The sequence below is a fragment of the Lithobates pipiens genome, unplaced genomic scaffold (assembly GCF_037356315.1).
Source record: "Lithobates pipiens isolate NorthernLeopardFrog02 unplaced genomic scaffold, aLitPip1_a1.2 Scaffold_13, whole genome shotgun sequence".
Lineage (NCBI taxonomy): Eukaryota > Metazoa > Chordata > Amphibia > Anura > Ranidae > Lithobates > Lithobates pipiens.
In genome coordinates, this window is record NW_027507718.1 from 334,899,052 (window position 1) to 334,923,839 (window position 24,788).

At 37.6% G+C, this 24,788-nt stretch overlaps 1 protein-coding gene across 1 annotated transcript in view; it reads left to right on the top strand.

Annotated features, from left to right (window-relative positions):
- EDNRA (endothelin receptor type A) overlaps nucleotides 1-24,788 on the top strand; it is a 95,631-nt gene that overhangs the window by 7,078 nt on the left and 63,765 nt on the right. Inside the window, exon 2 of the mRNA XM_077477002.1 lies at nucleotides 4,885-5,311. Within this exon, the coding sequence (XP_077333128.1) occupies nucleotides 4,934-5,311 (378 nt within the window). The 5' untranslated portion in view covers nucleotides 4,885-4,933. The remainder of the gene's footprint in view (nucleotides 1-4,884; nucleotides 5,312-24,788) is intronic.

A 24,788-nucleotide genomic window follows, 5' to 3' on the forward strand; every position in this document is an offset into this window, starting at 1 on the left:
TTTCACTTCTCTGTCCCTGCCCTCAAGGAGTTTACAATCTAAGGTCCCTATCTCATATATCTCCACTTGATCCTCCCTTCTAGATTATAAGCTCTAACGAGCAGGGCCCTCTGTTCAAAATTTAAAAAAAAATGCCCTTGGGGAGTAAAAAATTAAAAATAACAATAAACAGTTTTAAATTGCCATACAAATATAAATTTGAAATCAAATGTTTATTATTTTGTGGCAATAACATGGTGTGAGTGGATGAATTTCTGCCAGTCACAGGCTGTCACACACCCCTCTAGCCTGTGCCTTAGAATAAGAGGGAGGAGAAACCTCCATCAATCTACATGTAATATCCCTCCCCCATTGTATTTAGCTGGTTAGTGGGCATGGAGGAGGAGAGACGGAAGGGAACTGTAATTTACCATTGTGTATATGCCCACACGTGTGACTCGATAACCACATAGGCTGCTCAGGTGTGATAGGGAGGAAATGCTCAGCATAGAAACTCACTGAAAACTGAGCATGTGCAGAGCTGCCAACACTGTTCTGCAAAACCCCTAGCTGAATTGGGGACAGAAGGGGAAGATAGAGAACAGCAGGATCAACCAGGTTTTTAGCAGAATACAGAAAACAAATTTCATAGTGACTGGGTGAGTATGAACAGCATGTAATATAGCATTTATTGATAGTTTGTTTATGTTGTGGGTTTAGTGACACTTTAACTATTAATTATTAGTAATTACAATTACTGCACCTAATATTATGTGATAAAATCCCATCTTAAAGTATTTGCTAAACTGTTATACTGTAGCTGTTTCATTTGTTGCAAATTCTCTTCATCATCAAACCTTTTACATTGCCCCATCGTAACCACCTTCTATTTATCATAACCAATGTCAGGTCATTTCTTTCTATTTATACCACAGCCGATGCATTTATTGGAATTATTTTACGTCAGGCAATCTTTGATAAAGAGCATCCACTCACTAAAATGTACTCATTTGACATTAGTGAGATAATATATCTTGAATTGAGTCATTATTTAATCTTTCTATGTGAGGTGCTGAGATTACATTGCAGTTATTTGTGGACACATAGTTATGACATAAAGCAGGGATAATGGAAGGGAAGGCTAACGCTTTCCATACTACTGGGCAATAATCAATCTGTTTGACATTGCTCACCAAGCTGCCGATAAAAGCTTCTAACAAAACACTTTCTAGTGTCAATTTTTAAGGCTGGATACCAGCTCAGATATCTGTGAAAGGGTTTTTGTAGTACACCTAATAATTCAGCAGAAAAAATGCAGCTATCGCTAAGTTCAAATTCTGATGCTGTTTGATCTGACTTCCAGTGTCCGTGGAGTAGTCAGTGGAGTAGGTGCTGAAGGGGTTTCTATTCTGCCACAAAATCAATGCTTATATTTTAAGTCCTTTTTTTATTTTTATTTTTTATATAATGCATATGGAAATTGCTTTATCAGACAAAAGGATAGTTAACTGTGTTAAAGCAGTTACACAAAAAACATTGTTAGGAATTAGTCTCCAATAGTTGTTTTTTTCATCAGGAACATGTTGGGAACACAGTTCCGGCACCTCCAGCAATGAATGTATGTAATGGCGAGGGGTGCTGGAGGAGACTAATGCTGCTACTAGTGGATCCATTTTTCCTAAAGGGGGTCTTATGTTGCTGTTGCTCTGGGGGTCAATTGTTGCTGGCAATGATTTACTGTTGAGCAAGGGGTCTATTACTGCTAGCTGCTGGGGGATCTATTTATGCTGGCTGCTGGGAAATCTATTGTTGCTGGTGGAGGTCTATTGTTGCTGGGGTGGATCTATTTTTGCTAGTGCGGGTCTAGTGTTGCTTGGGGAGTCTATTGTTGCTGGGGGATCTGTTGTTTCTGGGGGGGGTCTATTGTTACTGGTTGCATCAGATCAATTTTACTGCTTTTCTTGTTATTAACAGGGCCGGGACAAGGGGTGGGCAGAAGGGACGACTGCCCTGGGCACTGTGATATCAGGTGGGGGGGGGACCCCAAGGAAATTGAGGGAGGGGATTTGTGTTGGAAAGGGGGATTTGGGGGGCAGCAGGGAGTATTTTTCTAGGAGCGGAAATTTGGGGGTATGCTAAAATTTAGGGGGAGGAGGAATGGGGGAAGAAGATTTGCGCTAGGAGGGATGATTGGGGTGCTTTGTGCTAGAAGGGGGGATTTTCAGTGGGGTTATTGGAAGGGGCAATTCTTAGAGGTAGATAATTTGTGCTAGGAGGAGTGATTTTTTTTTGGGGGGGGCACTTGAATTGGGGGGGATTTGGGGGCGGGGGGATTTCAGCAGGGGAACAGATTTGCACTGGGAGGAGGGGGAATTTATGCTTAGGGGGTGAAAACAATTAGTGCTCAGTTTTTTTGGGGGGGGGGGGGGTTTGATGACACATAATGCTCATACACCTTGGGGGTGGGGGGCGCAGTTTGGCATGTTTGCCCTGGGCTCTAGATGACCTTGTCCTGGCACTGGTTATTAATAACAAATTTACTTAGCACCACAAAATGATACTTGGCTCTGTATTCTCTAAAAGTGTTTTTACTTGGAGGTGGGTAGGTGATGGGACCAAGGGGCAGTTTTCAGAGGGAGGTAGGGGGCAGAGATGAGGGGTGACTTGGAAGGGGGGAGTACCTGCACCTAGCTTCTAATCTAATTTTTTAGTACTAGCCCTAGTCTCTAATCCTTTCTTCACTCTCCTTGACAGGTAAACATTCCATAATGTGCAAGTATGCTATGCATGAGAGGCCGCTCAACACAATGTAGACTTAAATTCACTTTAGGATAGCCTTGTGATGCAGGCACCCCTACACAAAAAATACAACCAGGTCAACGTCTTAAGCCCCATATACACTATCAGTTTGTCTGCTGAGTTTTTCCTTTAGATTTACCAAAACCATATAATAAGACGTCAAACCTTAGGAGTTTCAATTTGTATGCAATCAGGCAGGACTCAGCAGAAAAACGGATAGTGTGTATGGAGCTTTACATTTCCACTACTGAAGGTAGTACAGCTTGGTCAGTAACCTGCTCCAAGCTTCTCATTTAAAAAATAAGTATAACCCAAGCTTTTTTGGGCATACTTCTCTTGTGGGTCGCAAGAGTGCACTTACTTTTGTTCTCCTGTGACCCAGAATTAGCTGATGTCACAGAGCCACCCTGGGTTCTAGAAGGTTCTGATTTTAAAAACATTCATTCATTTTTCTAATTATTAGTAGGGAGAAATAAACATTCATTTTCGACCATAGTGATGTTGAGTTTGGAAATAGCAGGATCTTTTCAAGCAAACATTTTTATAGCAGTATATGTGGCTTTCATTTTGGAATTGACATTGATTCAAAAATCGAATGTTAAAAGCAAACAAAATTTTGAATGACATTTGCCATGCCGACGAATGTACTAAGAATTTAGTACCAAGAATTTTTCATACAAATTTTTGTTCAGAAAGCTAGTGTATACCCAGCTTTAGCCCTTGTACACACGGTCGGACATTCTGACGGAAAATGTCCGATCGGACCATGTTGTCAGATAATCCGACCGTGTGTGGGCTTCATCGGACTGTTTCCGTCGGAATTTTCCGACAACATGATCCGATCGGACCTTGTCCGATCGTTTGTAGAGAATTCTACAATTACAGGGAAATTGTCACCAGAATTTGTAGGCATGCAACCGTTTAGATGTTAGATATGTAAGTAGGTTTGCTTTGGTCACAACCATGTTGAGTAATTATCTGCAGTATCTGAGTAGAAACTTCCCAAACTGCTTTCTGCTACAGTGTCAAAAAAATGAGAAAGAGAGATGTTAAATCACTGACTTTGCAGTGCTGGGTTCCTTTTTGCCTAATATACTCTCCCTCTTCTCAGGAATCAGTTCTCACTCATGCGTTAAGGAATTTCCCCAACATTTTGAAATCAGTTTTGGATAGGGCAAACACTTTGACCTCACTCGGACACACATATAAAGGATGATTTGCCAAGGGAGTCTCCTTATACTTTCCCAGAAACTAGTGCTTATTTTATGGGAAATTATAAAAATAGAAATTTAGAAACATGTATTTTTATTTTCTGAGTAGGGAACAAGCAAATGTTGCCCTTCTCATAACTGAAAAAACAATGATTTATACACCAGCTACACTATATGAAAAAGTAATTGTCACCTCACTGTCAATTTATGCAGAGCTTTACATATACATTGTACATTCAAATCAGTCCCTCTCCTCAAGGAACTTACAATCTAAGATACTCTATTCTGGAACCTCCAGCAATATAAAATCCTAAAAGTGCTCTTTGTTTATGAGAAGGCTGGGCAGCTGTGTATGCCATAATTAACCCTGTCCGTATTGTTCATTATCATTAGTAAATAGATTTGAACACTGTCTGACCTATCAAAATGTAGAGGATTGGCTTCTTGAATTGTATGTTAATGAGGGCAGACTAATGCCTAATACACATGGGCTGAATATCAGGAGACATTGGCTGGTGCAATAAAAACAGACCAACATTGGTCCCATGTGTATGTCAGCCGCTCCAACAGAAGCCGGCTGTTTGGCCGGCTTCTGTTGGGCAAGCATGCTGGAAAACCAGCCACAAACCAGCTCCCAATCAGTGCTGATCGGAGTGTTCTGGCAGGGGGACTGTTAGTACAGCGGCTCCAACTGGAGCTGTCAGTTGTTGTTTTTTTCATTCAACCCATTAGTGTGTCCCAGGCTTAAGGCCGGCCATACACTGAGCAAATTTCTTTCCTGTAACCAACCTGCCAAACTTGTTTAGGTATTTGAAATATGTACTGTAAATGAGCCCATAATAACCAGGTTATTTTCAAACTGATTCCATTAATAAAAATGTGTTTTCTGTTCCAGGTAAGCAGTGAGGAGCTATCGTGAGGCCACTTCTGGTGGACAATAAAAAATGGGCTTGATCATTCTGAGAGTCTCTGTGTTGCTGTTTCTGAGCGGACTTGCCTTCAGCAGAGATGCTGGGGATTATTTACAAAATCGGACTGACATTACTTCCAACCTCACAATGCGTTCAAGCAATCCTCCAAAGAATTATACCAGTTCTATGGTCTTGTGCTCTGAAAGGACAAAAATCCACCATGTCTTCAAGTACATAAACACTGCAATATCCTGTGCTATTTTTGTCATTGGGATGGTCGGGAATGCAACTTTGCTCAGAATAATCTACAGGAATAAGTGCATGAGAAATGGCCCCAATGCACTGATAGCCAGCCTGGCGCTTGGTGACCTTATCTACATTGCCATTGACATTCCAATTACGGTGTTTAAGGTAAGAGACTACATCAGTCCTTCTTTCCCTTGCTAAGTGTCCTTTCTAGTAGGAAACGCTTTGTCTCATGATACACAGCGCTATTCTCAGCAATATAAATAACAGTATAAACAAGCTTACCCTGATGTGACACCATAGTGCCATTACCAAAAGAGACACTGTTTTGGTGTACCTATAACAAGTATGTGAAACAACTATTAGTTTAAAAGCTGCCTATCATGAACCCAAATTATAGTGTAGAGTACATAGAATGGCAATTAATGGCATGTAAGATGCACATTTGTATCTGTCAACACCTTATCCTTATCTAAACTCAAGACCAGTATTGAAGTAATGGTCTGACAGAGAGAGATATTTGTTGTTTGCAGCCAACAGCTTGTTTCTTTTGAAGAATGCTGGGGGCAGCCTGTGGCAATCCTCCCCTAGCCTTGTTGAAGAATAATTTGATTTTCATTACTGGCTACTGCCCAAAAAATTATTAAATATATATATATATATATATATATATATATATATATATATATATATATATATATATATATATATATTATATATATATATATATATATATATATATATATATATATATATATATATATATATATATATATATATATATATATATATATATATACCTGCATATATAGCATGTTTATCTGCTTACGCATTGACTAAGAGAATAAAGTTCAACAACAAGTGCAACTCTGACAAGGTCAAAAAGTAGTGTAGATACAATCTGAGTTTGTTTATTGAAAGGAAAACATATCTCAGAATCTTATGTTTTGTCTCACTAAATGAAGAGATCATTGGCATACCCAGAAAGACATTTATTCACATATAATAAGCAAGTACAGACATAAGCCTAAAAAAAAAAAATGTTGGTTCCAAATGTAAGCATGAATATTTTGCAGGATACGCAGTAGGAAGGCAATCATGTTGCCAACCCTGATCTAAGGCTTATATACATAATATGTACTATTGTTTTTATGTAGCATACATGAAAAACTATAGGTGGATTGTGTAATTACTGTTAAACGTGGGCAGAAGACATACAACATTTCTAACTATTAGAGAGACTTTAAAACTTTGCAGTTTTAATAAGTTAATCTGTGCCTTTGCAAACATGAAGACATAACCATTACCCTCACAGCTACCCTTTTAATGAAAGAAGCACTGAAACAGGCAACAAATAAAAGTGTATCTAAAGCAAAGGTTTTTTTTTGTCAAATTTTTGTAAGAAATGGCGACAGGTTTTTATTGCTGTTTGTGTACCTTTTAGTGATATCTGCCCCCTCTATTGGCCCTGATGACCACTGTATTTTTTTAAAAAGGACTGTGGCCCTTTAAAACATTATCTGACCTTTTTATTTATGTACTACTGATCTGATGTGCAATCAATATACAGCTGTGCTCATAAGTTTGCATACCCTGGCAGAATTTATGATTTCTTGGTCATTTTTCAGAGAATATGAATGATAACACAAAAACTTTTTTTTCACTCATGGTTAGTGTTTGGCTGAATCTATTTATAATCAATAAACTGTGTTTTCTTTTTTTTAAATCATAATCACAACAGAAACTACCCAAATGACCCTGATCAAAAGTTTATATACGCTGGTGAATTTGGTCTGATAACATGCACACAAGTTGACACAAAGGGGTTTGAATGGCCTTTTAAGGTAATCATCCTCACCTGTGATCTGTTTGCTTGTAATTAGTGTGTGTGTATAACAGATCAATGAGTTTCTAGACTCCTGACAGACCCTTGTCTTTCATACAGTGCTGCACTGATGTTTCTGGATTCTGAGTCATGGGTAAAGCAAAAGAATTGTCCAAGAATCTGCGGGAAAAGGTAGTACTGTTGAACTATATGTGTTCAAACTCTAATCAATAAGTGGAAAAGGAGGGGTTCTGTTGAAACCAAACCATGTTCAGGTAGACCAACCGAAATTTCAACCACAACTGCCAGGAAAATTGTTCGGGATGCAAAGAAAAACCCACAAATAACTTTAGGTGAAATATAGGACTTTCTGAAAACATGTGGTGTGGCTGTTTCAAGATACACAATAAGGAGGCACTTGAAGAAAGATGGGCTACATGGTGGAGCCGCAAGAAGAAATACATTACTACACAAAAGCCACAAAGTATACCGCTTGCCAAACAGCACAGAGACAAGCCTCAAACCTTCTGACACCAAGTCATTTGGAATGATGTGACCAAAATTGAGCGTTTTGGCCACAATCATAAACACTACATTTGGAGAGCAGTCAACAAGGCCTATGATGAAAGGTACACCATTAATACTGTGAAACCTCCACCTGTGGAGGTGGATCACTGATGTTTTGGGGATGTGTGAGCTACAAAGGCACAGGAAATTTGGTCAAAATTGATGGCAGGATGAATGTAGTATGTTATCAAAAAAACTTTCATCAGCCAGTCAGCTGCGCATGGGACATATTTGGACATTCCAACATGACAATGATCCAAAACACAAGGTCATGTCGACCTGTCATTGGCTACAGCAGAATAAAGTGAAGGTTCTGGAGTGGCCATCTCAGATCTCCAGACCTCTATTTCATTGAGCCACTTTGGGGAGATCTAAAATGTTCATGCAAGACAGCTGAAGAATTTACATTTTAACTGGAGGCTTTTTGTCAAGAGGAATGGGCAGATTTACCATCTGGGAAGATGAAGAGCCTCATCCACAAATACCACAAAAGACTTCAAGCAGTCATTAAAGGTGGCAATATACAGTATTAAGAATTGAGGTATGTAAACTTTTGATCTGGGTCATTTGGCTAGTTTCTGTTGTCATTATGATTTAAAAAGAGTAAACACAGTTAATTGATAATAAATGGCTTCAGCCAACCACTAACCATGAGTGAAAGAAATGTTTTTGTGTTATCATTCATATTCTCTGAAATATGGCCAAGAAATCATAAATTCTGCCAGGGTATGTAAATTTATGAGCACAACTGTAGATACATATCCAAATATGTAGATTGCATGCTCAATGTATTACCTGGATACCAAGTAAATGTTATCAGCACGATTATACATATACTAAAGTCAGGCTGCATTCTTGTAAGGATCCATGTCAGTTGCTGTGTTAGTGTAATCAAAATGTTTATAGCTGTCATGGTTTTGGCCCTAACAGTATCGTTTCACATCTGACACTATGACAAAACATCATTTCAGGCAGAGAGGTCTCCAAGGTCACATCTGCAAGAGGTTAACATTCACCTAACATATGGAGATAATTTTTACTGGGCATCAGCTGAAATGTCAAACTGAGATTTATAGCAACCCCCTTATCTTGAGAAACATTCATAGTTTTTTTCTGTTACTGGGTAGCACATATAGTACAATATTTTACCCTTGCATAACCAGAGTTTTCTAGCCCAGGCTAAGTTTAGTAGCATCAGCATACAATAGTTATCATGACAGTAGCTCTAACTAAAATACAAATTATTCAGTTTGGCATCGAGCTCTAGAACATGAAAAACACACAGTTGGGAATTCCTAGTTCCCTGTTGCAAAGTTATTTAACGTTCTTTCATATGGACTGAAAAAGATGCATCGCAGTTATGAAGTAGTTAATATAAGTACATTTCCTATGATCTTCCAAAATTTTATATAGTGATATTTGAAAAATATCTGAGGCTGCTGTTATCTTTTTTGGACTTTTTTTTTATCTTTTTACTTGCGGTCCTTTGTTTTCCTACTTTAAATGTGTGAATTCATCAAGGCTTTTATATCATCCAGATGTGTGCTGTTATATTGTTTACCATATGGTGAGGTTTTCTCTATAAAAAAACAGTATAAATAAACAGCATTTTTTTTAGCGTCGTATAGAATTCTTTCTGAAACAAAGACACGTTGGTGGGCTTTGGCTATTGAAAATTAGAAGAATTTATTTATCTCCTTTGAGACCAGCCTTTGTTTTGAAAGCTGTTATAAGCATAGCTCACTTCCCTTTGCTTTAGTCTTGATACACAAACTAGGGCAATACCAGACATTGGCATGCTTATATTTACCCAAATTCAATAAATATTCACCTATATTTTATTTGAGATCAGACAGGGGGAATTTATGGCTAGAATCTTATTTTAAGTGCATCAGTTATGTGGCAAACAAACATTTAGACCGGTTTCAATCAAGGCACCCTCTAAAAGTATGCATAATCTCAACACACCCCTTATAAAACAGAAAAAATAAATAAACTAATAATAAATAAACAAAAAGTTTTATATAGCACTGCTGCATCCACACATGTAGGACCCCCAACATTAGAGATGTTTTATTCTTACAAAAGCACCTTTGCACTCTGGGACTGACTAGTTTTCCAATGTTTCTATTCTCCCTTACTCTGCTAACATGTCCCCAGTGCTGACACAGAGGGGAGAGGTAAACAAAGATACAGTGCAGATGGCCAACACACCTCTCATTACCTCTTCAATTACTTCTTTGGTTATTGGGATGCCAGCGGTTGGCCCTCACTGTGCGCCAAGTTATAATACTTCACAATAAAAAACAGTGGCTTTGTGTAACAGAAAGGGCAAGCCTAATCCACCTGTCAGCTTTCTGAAATTTTTTGGGAAACATGGTTACCCCTGAAGAACCTAGTTAGCACCCAGGTTAAAAAAGACTGTTTTAGACTATTGAGCTGTGCCAGTCTCCATAGCAACATTTAAAAAATAGCACATAATTGCTGATGGAAAACATTGGCTGCTTTATAAACACACTGGGTTGATTTACTAAAACTGGAGAGTACAACATCTGGTATAGCTGTGCATAGTAGCCAATCAGCTTCTAACTTGAGCTTGTTCAATTAACCTTTGACAAAACACTGGATGCTGATTGGTTTCTATGAAGAGCTGCACCGGATTTTGAGTTCTCTCGTTTTAGTAAACTGACCCCAGTGTACTTTATGTTATGGAGAACTAGATTTCAAAATGAAGAATGGAAAAATCAATATTTTGGCTACCTTTGTAAAAAATTGATCAAATGGGTAGATTTGTTTTATTAATGTGGAGTATAATACAACAGAAGTTTAATAGTGAACAAAAGGGGGCCAAATGGCAAATCATTAATTCGCTATTTTTGATATGCAATTTATTAACATGCAATATAATATTTAGTATAAGACAAGCAGGCTGGATCACCACCTTCTTATACCTTATATTCCTTGCAGTGAATACTCTTCCTCTAGGTCTACCAACCAGTGGTGATCATTATGAGGTAGTCTGATTCTTCCTACATCATTCCATTTGTTTTACATAACAGGGCATAAATTGACAGAAAAAGCTTTCCAATAGAGTCAGTGAAAAATAGCAGAAACAAGTTGCGTGATTTAAAATATTATTTTAGGAAAGAGTGGCCCCTTAATAATCATACACTTGACAATGATGGTGTCACAACTTTTGTATCTAATGGTAACTTCAGACTGCTAAATTTGTAACTAGTTACATATGCAAAAACAGCTCATCAAATGAACATGCAGTATTTATATATGCATCATACAACATTGATGTCATTTATTCCTAAAAACAACTGGAACATGCATAATGCATTATTGCATAATAAATGAATATACACATTAAACAGCACATTAGTGTACAAACATAATATTGAGTTCAGTGCTCATCCATGATTGCATGTAATTTAAATGACCATTTACGCTCTCTCTGCTGATCAGCAGAATCAACTAAAAGAGCTTGAGAGCTTCTTACAGGATTCAGATAAATAACTGTTTTCAGTTTACATGGCCTTTCAAACTGAGGAACACGTTATGCCCCAAGCATATTGGAATTGATTTTGTTTAAAGCAAAGTTTAACATTCGACTGAAAAACCTGGACGGATGGGGACAATTTATGTCATCACTGTATGCTAAAACTAGATGTTTGTAGGAAACTTCTTGGTGCATTCATTTGTAAAAGAATAAACCCAACATCATGTACACACAGTAACAATCTTTAAAGGACTGGGAAATGATGGGATTCTAGATGTAAGAAATGTGTAAAATAAAACTCACATACATTGTTATAGTAGCCCCAAGCATTGACTTCATCAGTGTCCAGTTACTGAAATCATTCACAGAGGCATAGCTTGATTGAGGAAGTGCTCTTGAACTTTCTTCAAGTGTTAGGTCACATATCTTATTAACATGCTTGGAGATCATATCCCATTAAAACATGCCATAAGAAATGCCTGTTACTTTCTCAGCAAGTCATATGACTAAGCACGGACTGTAAGACATGAGCTGTATGCGCATAACTAAAGGTCACATGACCCCTGGTGCAAAATTTTAACAGCCACTTAATCAGATCTCACATAATCATTTTCAAAGATTCTGTTTAATTTAACTTCAGAAAGCCTTCTGCTGGCTCCAACAGCAGATAACAGCACATAAAGAATAATGCTATATTTTGCAAAGACATTAACGTAGGTTTAAAGCTGGCAAACAAGAGGAGTAGCAATCATATGGAATTCTGATCCTATGAGTCTAGGAGAGGTTTCATCCACTCTCCTTCTACTTATTCTATATTGCGCAAGCTTCATATGAGATGCTATAGCATGTACACAAAAAAATAAATGGAACGTTTATGTTCATATAATGGGACTTTTGCATATGAAGCTTCACGTGTCCTCCAAAGAAAACCTCAAAAGTAAAAGAAAAGTAAAAAGCAACTAAATAGACAAAAGTCACGTACAAAATAAATATATACTTGCTGCCTGCTATAAAAATAGCAAAATTATCTTTATTAGATTAATCAGATCAATTTAGTGTAATCCAGGGATAATGAAAAGTTTTTTAAATACTGCCAGTCTTTAGTGAAGTAATATTAAACACACTCAGATATATATATATATATATATATATATATATATATATATATATATATATATATATATATTCCGCTAATTTTGATCCATATGTGGACCATTGCAATTTTATGTCATTTGCAAAATGGCAACCTATTGATTGGGTCTGGCTTAGGCGCCAAAAAAGTATTTATGCTGGCAACATTGGCTATATATATGTCCCATAGTTAGCAGACTACCACTAAGGTCTAAACTCAACATGTGTTAGGCAGAGCAATGCAAAGCAGGGGATCCTCAGGGGTGTTGCTGAAGATCCTCATCAAATTTGCAGGAAGTGAAATGCAGAGTTTATGGGTTGAGTTGATACTTATAACTAAAGGCAAAACTTTTTATTTAGTTTTGGATAGAGTGAAGAGGGATTAGAACACCTATTGAGCTTTTATTGCTGTCCGTGTTCACATTATGGAGATTCAACTGTTTGTCCTGTTTACCATTATCATCAAGGTTGCAAGTGAGTAAGAGCATCTGAAAACTCTTTGAGCTTTAGCAGGCTGTGCATCAATCCATCATTATGAAACAATGCACTTGAAAAACACACTTGAGGCTGGGTTCACACCATTGTGAATTGGATGCAGGATCACCGCATCCAAGTCAAAATAGCAGGAGATTTTGACCAACTCCCTATGGAGCCAGTTCACATACACCCATAGAGGGTCCAGTGCATTTTGCACAAAAAAAGCTGTGCTTCTTTTGGTCCATTTCAGGTCCGAATTCAGCCCAAAATTGAGGCTGAAATCCGACCAGAAGTGGTGAACCAGCACACACCGGACCCCTGCAGAACTAACCTTGTACACATGAAGAGACTATCAGATGACTGATCGTCTGTTTTTTTTTTTTGCCTGTTAGTCTCATATCGAAAATGAAGAGGTTACTAAAGTTACGAAAATTCTCATAGGACGGAATACACCTTCAGAAGGGATGTACAATAATCAGTTGTATTGTATTGCAATGTATTCTTTAGTTTCTGAGCATGTGTGGTCTTGGTCTCCGATTTTTATCGGACGAATACTGTACTGATTAATTGGAAATCGTTCTTTCTGGTATCGTACTGTATTTTTTGTCCGATTTTCTTATCAAGTATACTAGGCATTAGGCAGTCTATAGATGAGTCAGTTTGTTTTTTTGTTCAACCAGTGAGTTGAACAAGAAAAATGGACTTGATTTCCCCATTCATACACTCAATGTGGATGGGGGAATCCTCCCCAATTAACTATTGTATTCTGACAGTATGGAAACTTCTCCGCAGGTATACATGTCGGTATTGGGTTTGAACTATGCAGTAATCAAATCCATGACAGTATATAATGTCACTCAACCCAACATCTTCATGTCATCATGTGCTTACTGTATAATACACCCCAACCAGTTAAACATCATCTCTCAGTGGCGCTGGTCAATTATTTTCATATAATGAGAGGCATATTGCGCTAAATATTATTCTTTTAAATGTTGTACCAACATCCAATATAATACTTAACCAGAGATAAAGATAAAAAATAGACTTTTTCGGTAACTTTATTTTCAATAAACCAATCAATGTTGTCTTTATTATATCTTTAACAAACTCCTTTTCCCAATAAGTACTGTATATAACATTTATGATGCTCCATTACTAAAAAAAACCTCAATTTTATTTTAGGCCTTGTTTAGGCTATACATCATCATACTCTACAATACAGTTAGTTGATGGGGTGCTTTTCTACTTGTTTCTGGGGCAAGATGAGCTGCTTCTTTAGGAAGAATTTCAATGGGCTGCCATATGCATGAGACACTCACAAAAGTGCCTAAGTTATTTTTGAAATTGTGCCACACCATAACATGTGTTAGCAAGATGTGTGGGGTGCCATTAAGAATAGTTGTACTGCCATGCATTTGCAAAAGGGGTGCATATTTTTGTGTGCTGCAGGAATTTCTGCAATGTTGCTCACATTCCTGCAATGAATAGTTGTGAACAAAGCCTAGGGATTTTAGGAGACTGTTATTTACCTCTGTATTTTTCCTAAAGAAGCAGCTCATCTAGCCTGAAAAGCTGAAAAGCTTAAGGGTCCATTCCCACTGGTTTAAAAATTGCTGCTTCTACGGGAGTTTTGTGTTTTGCCTGTAGAAGCAGTACAATGTTATCCTAGAGAGCAGATAAGGGTGTTCTGGTTGAGGTGGATAGCTGAGGGAGGATAGTGATGATGTGGCACTTCTGGAAGCACTTTGGTTAGAGGAGAAGCAACTCTGAAAAGGGTTAAGAGCACTTACAAGATTGTTGAGTGTTAAAAGACATTATAAAATCAGGAGTCTTCATTTATGGCATGTGTCTATCATCACCATTGTGGTAGAGAGCAGTGTACAGCCATCCAGCAGCTGTAAAGAATAACATTTTGCATACTGCACTTTGAGGCGCCTTTCTTTTCCTTTTCTATATCTTCAATGTTATCCTGTGTGTCTATGCACATTAGGATGATTAGAGCCATATTCTAAGCTCAACATTTAGAGGCAGGAAAAAAACCCTGCTAGTTTGCGTTTATGATTGGTGATTTCTGCCAGAGAAAATGCAGAACTCTCTTAAGCTCGCCTAAACTATGTGCAAAAAAAGTGGGTTTTTTTTCTGCTAAGGGAACTGTTGTTTTTTTTAAGCCTGGTGTGCTTGGAGCCTAAGGGTTAACACACTATCTTACAGAATAATGTATAGCCAAAAGGGACAAAAAAAATTGAGGTTGATGTTGGGGGGATTAAATATGAGAGGATCCAAGTACATTGTGTATAGGTCTATGGAAAATATTACATATAATAATTGAAAGAGTTTTTAAGCTATAATACATACAAAATGAATTTCAGATAAAATGTTAATTTATTGAGAAGCAAGGTACCTAAAAAGTCCCTAAAGAATCCACCAGATTGTTATTATTTTCTATCTTTCTTTCTAGCTCTGGTTCACCTAATCCTGTTGAAAACACAAACAAGGTAGACCCAGCATGCATCTTAGGAAGGATGGGGCTGGGCCAAATTAGCTACCATAATGTGTTTCTCCACCTTCTGTGGCAACTTTCTCAAGTGGAAGCACTTCCCGCATCACCCCTGCATGCTGTAAATGTAAAGAGGATCTTCATGCATCCTAATGCATATTGACGTTAGCTCTCAGTAGTTTACTGTGAGACAACCCCACCATAAAAAAAGTGTTTTGGTGCCTAACCAGGCCCAATATATACATTGCCATTTTGCAAATTACCTAAGATGTTAATGATCCACATATGGATCAACATTAGTAGACTATTTATATACACTGTATGTGTTTGATATTGCTCCAGTAAATATATACTATAAATATATAATATGTGAAAGTCGAATATATCTTCAGAAGTCTCATGTTTATAAAATCAGATTTTAACTTTAAATTCAAATTTTAATTCAGAATTCAGGATCAAATGGCAGGTTCTGTTGAAAGAACCCTTAGCTGCTGATACTCCTTAGCAATGCAGTCCACTGGCACTGTATTCAAAACCTTTGGAATAACCCAAATTTTGGATATTTTCCTCCCAGAATACAGAGCTCAAACCAGAGTCACTAATTCTCAGACCACATCATTGTCATAGAAGAGAGGGAAGGAAGTCATCCTACCCCACACCACCCCACACGTAGCTGTCAGCTTTTGATAAGGAATTGAAAACACAGGGAAGGGGAGCATAAATGTGGGTATTGTCTTTTCAAGAACCTGCAAGTTTTGCCTTAATGGGCAAATTGAACGATTGTCTTTAAGTTAGATCTCATGGAGCAGTTTTACTTTCCTTTCATTGCATTGGTTTAGTAAGTTCAGTTCTGTTGTGTCTGATGGCAGGTTATTTGCTGTAAGCTAAATACAGGTTTACATTATCTTTATCCTGCCAAAATATATATAGTGGGGTGGATTTACTAAAGACACATAGACTGTACACTTTGCAAGTGCAGTTGTACTAATTTTCCTTCGTACATGTACATGTGATAAAGCTTCACTTTGTAAAAAATACCCAATCAGATGCAATAATTGTTTTTTAAAAAACAGCATTTTTGATTGCACATGATTGAAATGATAGCAATCAGAAAAACTTTACCACATTTATTATGCTTTGGTGCAAATTAGTGCAATGAGTCTTAAGGCACTGCTGTCCGAGACTATTTATACTACGGTGACTCAAAACTTGGTGTTTTAAGCCCCATACATACTATCAAAAATTCTGCCATCAAAAGTCGGATGTGAGCTTTTGGTCAGAAATTCCAACCATGTGTATGCTCCATCTGACTTTTGCTGGCAGAATTCCAGCCAGCAAAAGATTGAGAGCAGGTTCTCTATTTTTCAGTCGGAAAAAGTTCCGATTGGAAATTCCGATCGTCTGTACAAATTTCCGAGGAGAAAAATTCCTACGCATGTTGGGAAACAATTCGACGCATGCTCAAGAAGCACTGAACTTCATTTTCTCGGCTCGTCGTAGTGTTGTATGTCACCGCGTTCTTGACGAAAGTTCAGAGAGCTTTTGTGTGACTTGAGCTGAATTTCAACGGAAAATCCTCTCGTGTGTATGGGGCATTAGAGTACTGAATAACCATATTGATAAATAGAAGAAAACATAATATGATAAAAGAATAGGCTTCGTATTCTCATCACTAGGTTTCTCACTATTGAAAGTGGTTTATCTCAATAACTCAGGCTATCTTCTTGATCTGTGAAAGCTTACATTGTCTGAAGTAATGAATCAGAGAATAATAGTTCTGCTGTAGTAGAGCCTGTGAAAATGGCTACATCACTCATTGATAACAAATTTCACTTGCCTACAATTATCCAAACTAGTTTTTTTTTTTTTTTTTTTTTACTTTAAGAGCTAATTTATATGCATTTCATATCAAGCTACATAAAACCAGTTGTATGCAAGTAATTTTAGTTTTTTGGTCGCTTCAGCAGGGATCTGATCCACCTATGTCCATTCCCGTTCAAAAGGAGTCAATCTAATGATAAACTCCTCTTGAACAGAACTGTTGTGCACTTGGAAGTGCAGTCGCTGTAGATCTGAGGGGGACATGCAAGGAAAATAAAAAACAGCATTTTAGCTTGCACATGATTGGATAATAAAATCAGCAGAGCTTCCCCTTATTTCAGATCTAGCCCTCAAATTTACAGTGACTGTACTTCCAAGTGCAATTTCAAGTACACTTTGCACTTGTAGTGCAAAGTGGATTTGCCTTTTGTAAATAACCCCCTCTGTTTGAATTACTTGTGCATTCTTTAAATATAATAATCACACACATTTCATTTGCTTGAGTAAAAGGTTAATATTTCCTGTCAACAAAATCACTCACTCAAAAAAACAAAGCTCAAAAAGGGTGAATCTTTGTTGCCATTAAGAACACAAGTTGTGTGTTATGTTTCCACTTCAGTGTGTTGGAAATTGTTGGAAATGAAGCATTTTTTATAATGTGCCCATAGAGAAGAACACTGGGCATGCCAAAGGCAAAGTTGTGGCAGGTATAGGCTGACTGAGTTCATAAGTGGATGGACAGATAACACATATTATCTTCATGGTTGGATGGATGAAAGGCCTGCCGAGGCATAGATTCCCATGGTGAACTGCTGCGCAATAAACAAACATTATCGTTGCGTGCTCAGCCAAGACAAGGTAGTGATCCATTGTAGGTTGTGCACGTCAGGATCATTTTGATTGGCAAAGCTGTCTACATAGTCTGCAAACATGTTCAGAATGTCATTTCAAAAATAACATTTATGATAAATAGCTGGTTAAATCAACAGACTTTTGTCAAATTTGAGTATAACATTGCTTTGTACGCAAATATTCATACAGCTTTTGTAAGCCTCTCAGCCTCTAGTGATTTTTAGTATTTCCTAGTCTCTAGTGTGAGGTTTTAAAAGTATGCAAGACCAAGTTTATTTGGTTTGTTGGGATAACGAGTATTTTGCGCAATGTCTTATAAGCTGATTCATAGATGTTTGGCTGCACTGGCAACATAGTCTGGTAACTGGGATAGCAAGGCACGGACTGATTTATGAAACATGTACTGAGTTCAGCACAGCTGCAAATTGCTTTTTGGCTTACCTCTCCTATTCCCACATTCACTTGCTCTAATAGGTAAATACAATCCATGAACTGGGAATTGTCACTGCGTGAGAATATTTCTGTATATTATCATTAAAAAGCCACGTTGAGCCAATTTAAGAACCTTTGGTCATAGTAATCTGTTTGCACAATATTCTGGCTGCTGTAAATGCTTCTATTCAGATTTCTCTCTTTTATTTTTTACAAAAAGCCTAACTTTGTCCATTCTGGGATAAGTGACAGCATCTGTGTAAAGACACCCCCATTGACCCCCCCCCCCAGTGCTACTTCATTACTCTTGCCTTTTATCACAGGGGCTTCTAAGTATGGTGGAGCATGGCACCTCCTGCTATGATGTGGTGCCCTGACCTAGTGGGCAATGAAATGACATGCTCCCACTAAGGTCCAGCACCAACCAATACAGTGCTGAATGTCATAAAGGTAGGAAGGGTAAGTATAGGTGCCATGCCTTAATATGCATTGACCATGAACATGCTGTTTGGAAGAAAAAGTAAAAGGCTGATCTCATCAGTCAGTTGCTGCTCCATGCCTGCCCATTTATAGGCTGGGGGCAGGGACATGACCAAGCTGTATTTCTTAACTGCAGTGAAGAAAATTCAGGTCACCAACCTAGCTGAGCTGTCTGGCAGGTCTGTAAAAATCTCAGGATTGGACAAAAATAAATTTTAAATCCTTTTGCAGATATAACATTTCACATATATGTACTGTATTTATCGGCGTATAACACGCACAGGTGTATAACGCGCACATTCATTTTAAGAGGGAAGTTCCAGGGAAAAACTTACATTTTTGTATTGGCATATAACACGCACACATTATTTGCACCCGATTTTCATGGTGAAAAAGTGAGTGTTATACGCCAATAAATACAGTATTACATATGTGTATTTAGCTAAATTCCTGGAGTTGTGCTAGCAGGTGTGCCCTCCATAAAATTACGTGAACTCTCTAAATAGCCTCAGCCAAATTTACACAGAACACAACTTGGCATAAACTTAACAAGTAAACAATTAGCTAATGTTCTATTTTTATAAAGAGTAACCTGGTCAAAAAAGTAATGGTAGAAGTATAGCTGTTTCCACTATACACGATACTTCAAGCATTCCTTTACTATTAAGCCTTAACACGTTAACTCTTCTTTTATTATCTCGGTGACTCAGGATATTATGACCTCAGACTTCCTTGTGAAAGAAAATCACAGTGATGTGACCATGGCATGAACACTACAAGATTAGTTGTGCCATAGCTTGCTTATGTGGTTTTGCATGTGTATTTTAATAAGCCTTGAATGTCTGAATACATTATAAAGAAAGAGTATTTTTTCCATTTAGGTTTTCATTTAGCAGGATTTACTTCTTGTAATTTATCTCAACCCAAAAACAAAAGTTTACTAAATTGCAGCTTGCCAGTCCCTAGTGGTGGCTGCATTGGTTTTCATTGTTCAGGTTAAGAATATGCTAGGGATGCAGTACCCTTTTAACCTCCCTGGCAGGATGATTATTTCAGATTTTTGGTGCTGAAAGCGGTACAATTATTTTGCATGGAAATTTGGAATTTTATATTGTAGGCCTGTAATTCTTAGGAATAACTGACTTAAATCTATCCAAACCAGATGTCTAGTAGACATCCCGGGTATGATAAAGTTTAAAAAATGAATCATGAATTATAATATAATAAATAACTATAAATAATTATAACAAATAATAATATAATAATAATAAAAATTATTCAATAATGTAATCAGATCAAAAACACAGAAATTTGCTTAGTTGCAGAATTGTCACTGTCATTAGATTTAGTGTTTGATGACGAATTTCCCCACATATCAATATCGCTCAATTCTGCAAGTGATTCTAATTTATTATCGCTGTTTTCTAGCTGGTCTAAAACCATTTTTGACATGAAGGGACAGTTTTTGGTTGCTATGGGCAATCTACAAATTCCAGGCAGAAAAAACTGTATTTATAATATAAAAGTGCATGCAGGGCACTGGACAGACCACTAGGGACAAAGGGGGTGTGTAATTTTTTATACAGTACTTTAATCTGTAAGATTATTGCAACGCTCGCAGGGTGAATCGAGTGAGGTGACAACTCGCACACACAGCGGGGAGACATCGCAGGATCCAGGGGACAAGGTAGGTAACTTTCCCTGTGTCCTGCGATGCGATCCCGAATCTGGCTCGGGGTTACCGCTAATGGTACTAAAATTCCACCCCGAGTCAGACTCGGGAATACCACAAGGGAGGTTAACCTCCCGTGTGTAGAAAAGAAAGCACAATGTTCCCTCTCTTTTGTAGACTACTAATGTCACAAATCCACCATGCAAAAATGTAGACAGACATGTTTGAAGTTCAGCCTGGTTGACAACCATTAGTCATACCTTTACCTGACATACCTTTAGTGGAGTAAGTAAGAGTAGTCATCCTAGGACAAGGAGTCTGTTATTTGTAGCTTTTTAAGTTTAGTTATACTTTAAAACGGAGCTCTACCTTAAAAAAATTTATTAAAAGCCAGAAGCTACAAATACTGCAGCTGCTGACTTTTAATAAATGGATACTTACCTGTCCATGGCGCCTGTGATGTTGGAAGCAATTGACGTGCAATCACGCATCTCTCGGCTGCCCCCGCCGCCATCCTTGGTCAGGGAATCAGGAAGTGAAGTGTTGCAGCTTCTCTACTGCAAATGCGCGAGTCACGCTGCAGGTCTTCACTGGTCCCGTTGTGTTCTGGGAACTGTGTATTTCCCAGAACACAGCGGGGGGGCGGGCATCTGTGGATATTCTGCGGCTATCTATGCCCGGAAGTTGGCGCTGCCCCTTGATTTCAATAGGAAGGGGCGCTTTAGGAGCGGTGTATACACCACTGCTAAAGCTCCTCAAAGAAGCAGCTGGCAGGACTTTTTTTGATGTCCTGCCAGCACAATGCTCCAGTGTGAAAGCCCTAAATATTTACTATATTTTATAAGCGCAAACCAATAAATAAAATCTTATTGGGAATTTTTTTATTAGAAATATATAGCAGAACACATTTTGTCAAAAATTTATGAAGAAATGTGATTATTATTTTATTGGATATGTTTTATAGCAGAAAATAAAAAATATTGTTTTACTTAAAAAAAAAAATTACTTTGGGGGGGTTGTGGAGGAAGAAGAGAATGTGTCCTTGTTTGGTCTGAAATGGAGAAAAAAAATGTTTTAACATCCTTTTAAAATGTCTGTCCACACTATATAGTGATCTAGGCTCTAGACTTATCTGCAATAAAAAAAAATGGTCTTTTTTTGTTTTATATCACAAAAAATAAAAAAAACAGTGATGATCAAATACCACCAAAAGAAAGCTCTATTTGTGTTAAACAAAATGATATAAATTTTGTTTGGGTACAAAATTGCATGACCATGCAATTACCAGCTAAAGTAGCACAGTGCCCAATAGCAAAAATTGGCCTGGTCATGACAGCGGTAAAATCTTCAATAGTCTGAATGGGGGGGGGGGGGGGGGGGGACTAACAAAGATTGGAGCCGGAATAAAGTCAAAATCAAAAGTAAGAAATAATTTGAAATATTTTGACATTTTATGAAAAATGTTTATGTACAGTATGCTCTGTGAATGGGAGCACATAACAAACATATAGTGGGCATTTTCACAAATTTGAATGCAAAAGTGGAAATACTTTAAGTCCTTCTCTACAAACATACATTCATGTTACCTGTAGTTGGTAAAAAAAGATTATTGTATTACACCTAAAGTAGGTACCTTTTGGGCTGCAGATTTGTAAAGTAACTCTGATTACCTCATGTCTGTTGCTCAGAAGCAGTTAAAAATAGTTGTAATACCCAGAACAAGTGTTCTTTTCATAAATTCCTAACTGCTTTATTTGTGAGAATTGATGAATCCCAGGCACTGTTTTGCAATACTTTCTTGTAATCTTGCAAATCACCTTACCACCAGTCTATATTTATTATCTTTATTGTAATACCTACACGTTAATGTAATATAATGCTTCTCACTCCTTATGTAATACATCTCTGTCTGATCTCAAGGATGAAATACAATTCTGTCTGATCTCAAGGATGAAATACATTTCTGTCTGATCTCAAGGATGAAATACCTTTACCACTAATCTGGCCATTCAAAGTCAATCGGGAGCCTAAAATGTACAGTGAAAAATAAATTAACCACTTAAGGACCAAGTCTCTTTCTGAGATTTGTTGTTTACAAGTTAAAAACAGTTTTTTTGCTATAAAATTACTTAGAACCCCCAAATATTATATATATTTTTTTCTAACACACTAGAGAATAAAATGGCGGCTGTTGCAATACTTTGTGTCACACTGTATTTGTGCAGCGGTCTTAGAAGCACACTTTTTTTTGAATAAAAAAAAAGACAGCAGTAAAGTTAGCCCAATTTGTTTTTATATTGTGAAAGATATTGTTTTTACGCTGAGTAAATTGATATCCAACATGTCACGCTTCAAAATTGCACCCGCTCGTGGAATGGCGACAAACATTTACCCTTAAAAATCTCCATAGGCGACATTCAAAAAATGCTACAGGTTGCATGTTTTGAGTTATAGAGGAGGTCTAGGGCTAGAATTTTTGCTCTCACTCTACTGATCAAGGCGATAGCTCACATGTGTGGTTTTACCACCGGTTTCATATGCTGGCGCTACTCACATTGCTTCTGCATGCAAGCTCGGTTTAAAAAATGTATTTTACCTTTTATTTTTTATTTTTACACTGTTCTTTTAAAAAAACTTAAAAAAGTAAACATCCCTTGTAATATAAAAAAAGAATGACAGGGCCTCTTAAATATGACATCTGGGGTCAAAAAAAGACCTCAGATCTCATATTTACACTAAAATGCAATTTAAAAAAAATGGCCCTTTAAGAGCTATGGGCAGAAGTGATGTTTTCAATTCGCTTCTGCCCTGCGATGATATGGAGATGGGCAGGGGCCATCTTCTCCTCACTCGTCTCCATACCAAGCCAGGAGAAGTATCCGACTGCTTCATCGCTAACGACGGCCCCGGTAAGCAGCGGAGGACACCGGAGCACGGTGGGAGGGGGCCCTTCTCCCACCGCCGATAAAAGTGATTTGCTGCAGAGACCACTTTTATCTGAAAGCAGACTGCCCGCTGAAGAAGAGGATACCAGGGTTATGGTAGCTTGCTGCTGCCATAACCACGATACTCCTCTTCAAAGTACCAATGTAAAAACAGTTTCCAAAGACGATAGAGGAGGTGAGGGAGGAAGCAGAAAAAACATAATATTCTCTTTGTACAAAGCAGGTAGATGAATCAGAGAGATTGTTCTCTCTTTACAGAGCCCTCTGTTGATTGTCAAGACAGAGCTATTGGCTGTGAATGGACACAGCCGATCATCAGATCCCATCCATGATTCATTGGCCAGTGCCTTCTGACAAACTCATCCATGTGGGTGCCCTAAACCCAGAAACAGCCAGTACATCGCTTTACATGTACAGGCCTCCCATCCGCAGTACATTGCGAGTGGGCGGTCTGCAAAAGGATATGTAGCCTGACTGCATTACAAAAATACGTTAAGAGGGTTCCATTACAAAAATTTAACATATTGTAGCTTACTAAAAATTTGTTGTGGTGACTGCATTAGTATTTTTTAAGCCCCTTTTTCAACAACATTCACAATACTGTATCTATGTATCTATGGACAAGCAGCATTTTTCAAACTAGGACAGGAAATGTTGTAGGACTGTAGAACATCTCCCCCTCTCCTCATCTCCATAACATAGGGTGGGCGGTATTTCATAGTTTACAGAGAGAATTGGGAATAAAGCTAACTGATAAGCGTATGGCAGAAACAGAGAAAGCAGAAAAGTAGTATTAACAGTGATATATTTAACAGACCAAAGGGTGCAAACAAGAAAAGTTCCTTGTAGGGTACATTTGGTGATTGAGTGACATGTTAAGGGTTTAGGGTTAGAATAAGTGTTAAACAACTTTGCAGCTTAAGTTTTTAGAGGTCAAAAATGTTTAGTTTTATATTGTGTCTAGCACTAAACGCTCTATGCAAGAAGTACTCTGCCAGGCTCCTGGCTTGCGGGACATGCTGTAAATTCTAGCATCACAAACCCACATATCTGTATGATCATATTTTAGCTAAAAAATTGTAGACTCAAGTGACGTAGTTTACATTTTAATATATGAAATCCAACTCTTTGTAGTCCCATACTTAGATGAGTCATGGAGCTGTAGTTTGTCAGTAATGTTGAATCATGTAAAATACTTTCTATGTGAACACGATGTTCTGCTTAATGCTACATGTCCAAAAATTGCAAAACTCCTGACTTTATTTGTAAATGAACCACTAAGGATTTGTTTAGTTTTGGTAAACCTAGGAAAAAATGTGTTATTTTAAAGAAGGAGATTCTATTTGCTTAAAGGATAAGTTCACTTTAAAAAAAATAAAAAATAAATGCACATTTTTTTGCAGGTAAAAGAATGTGCTTTTATTAATTTTTGTAG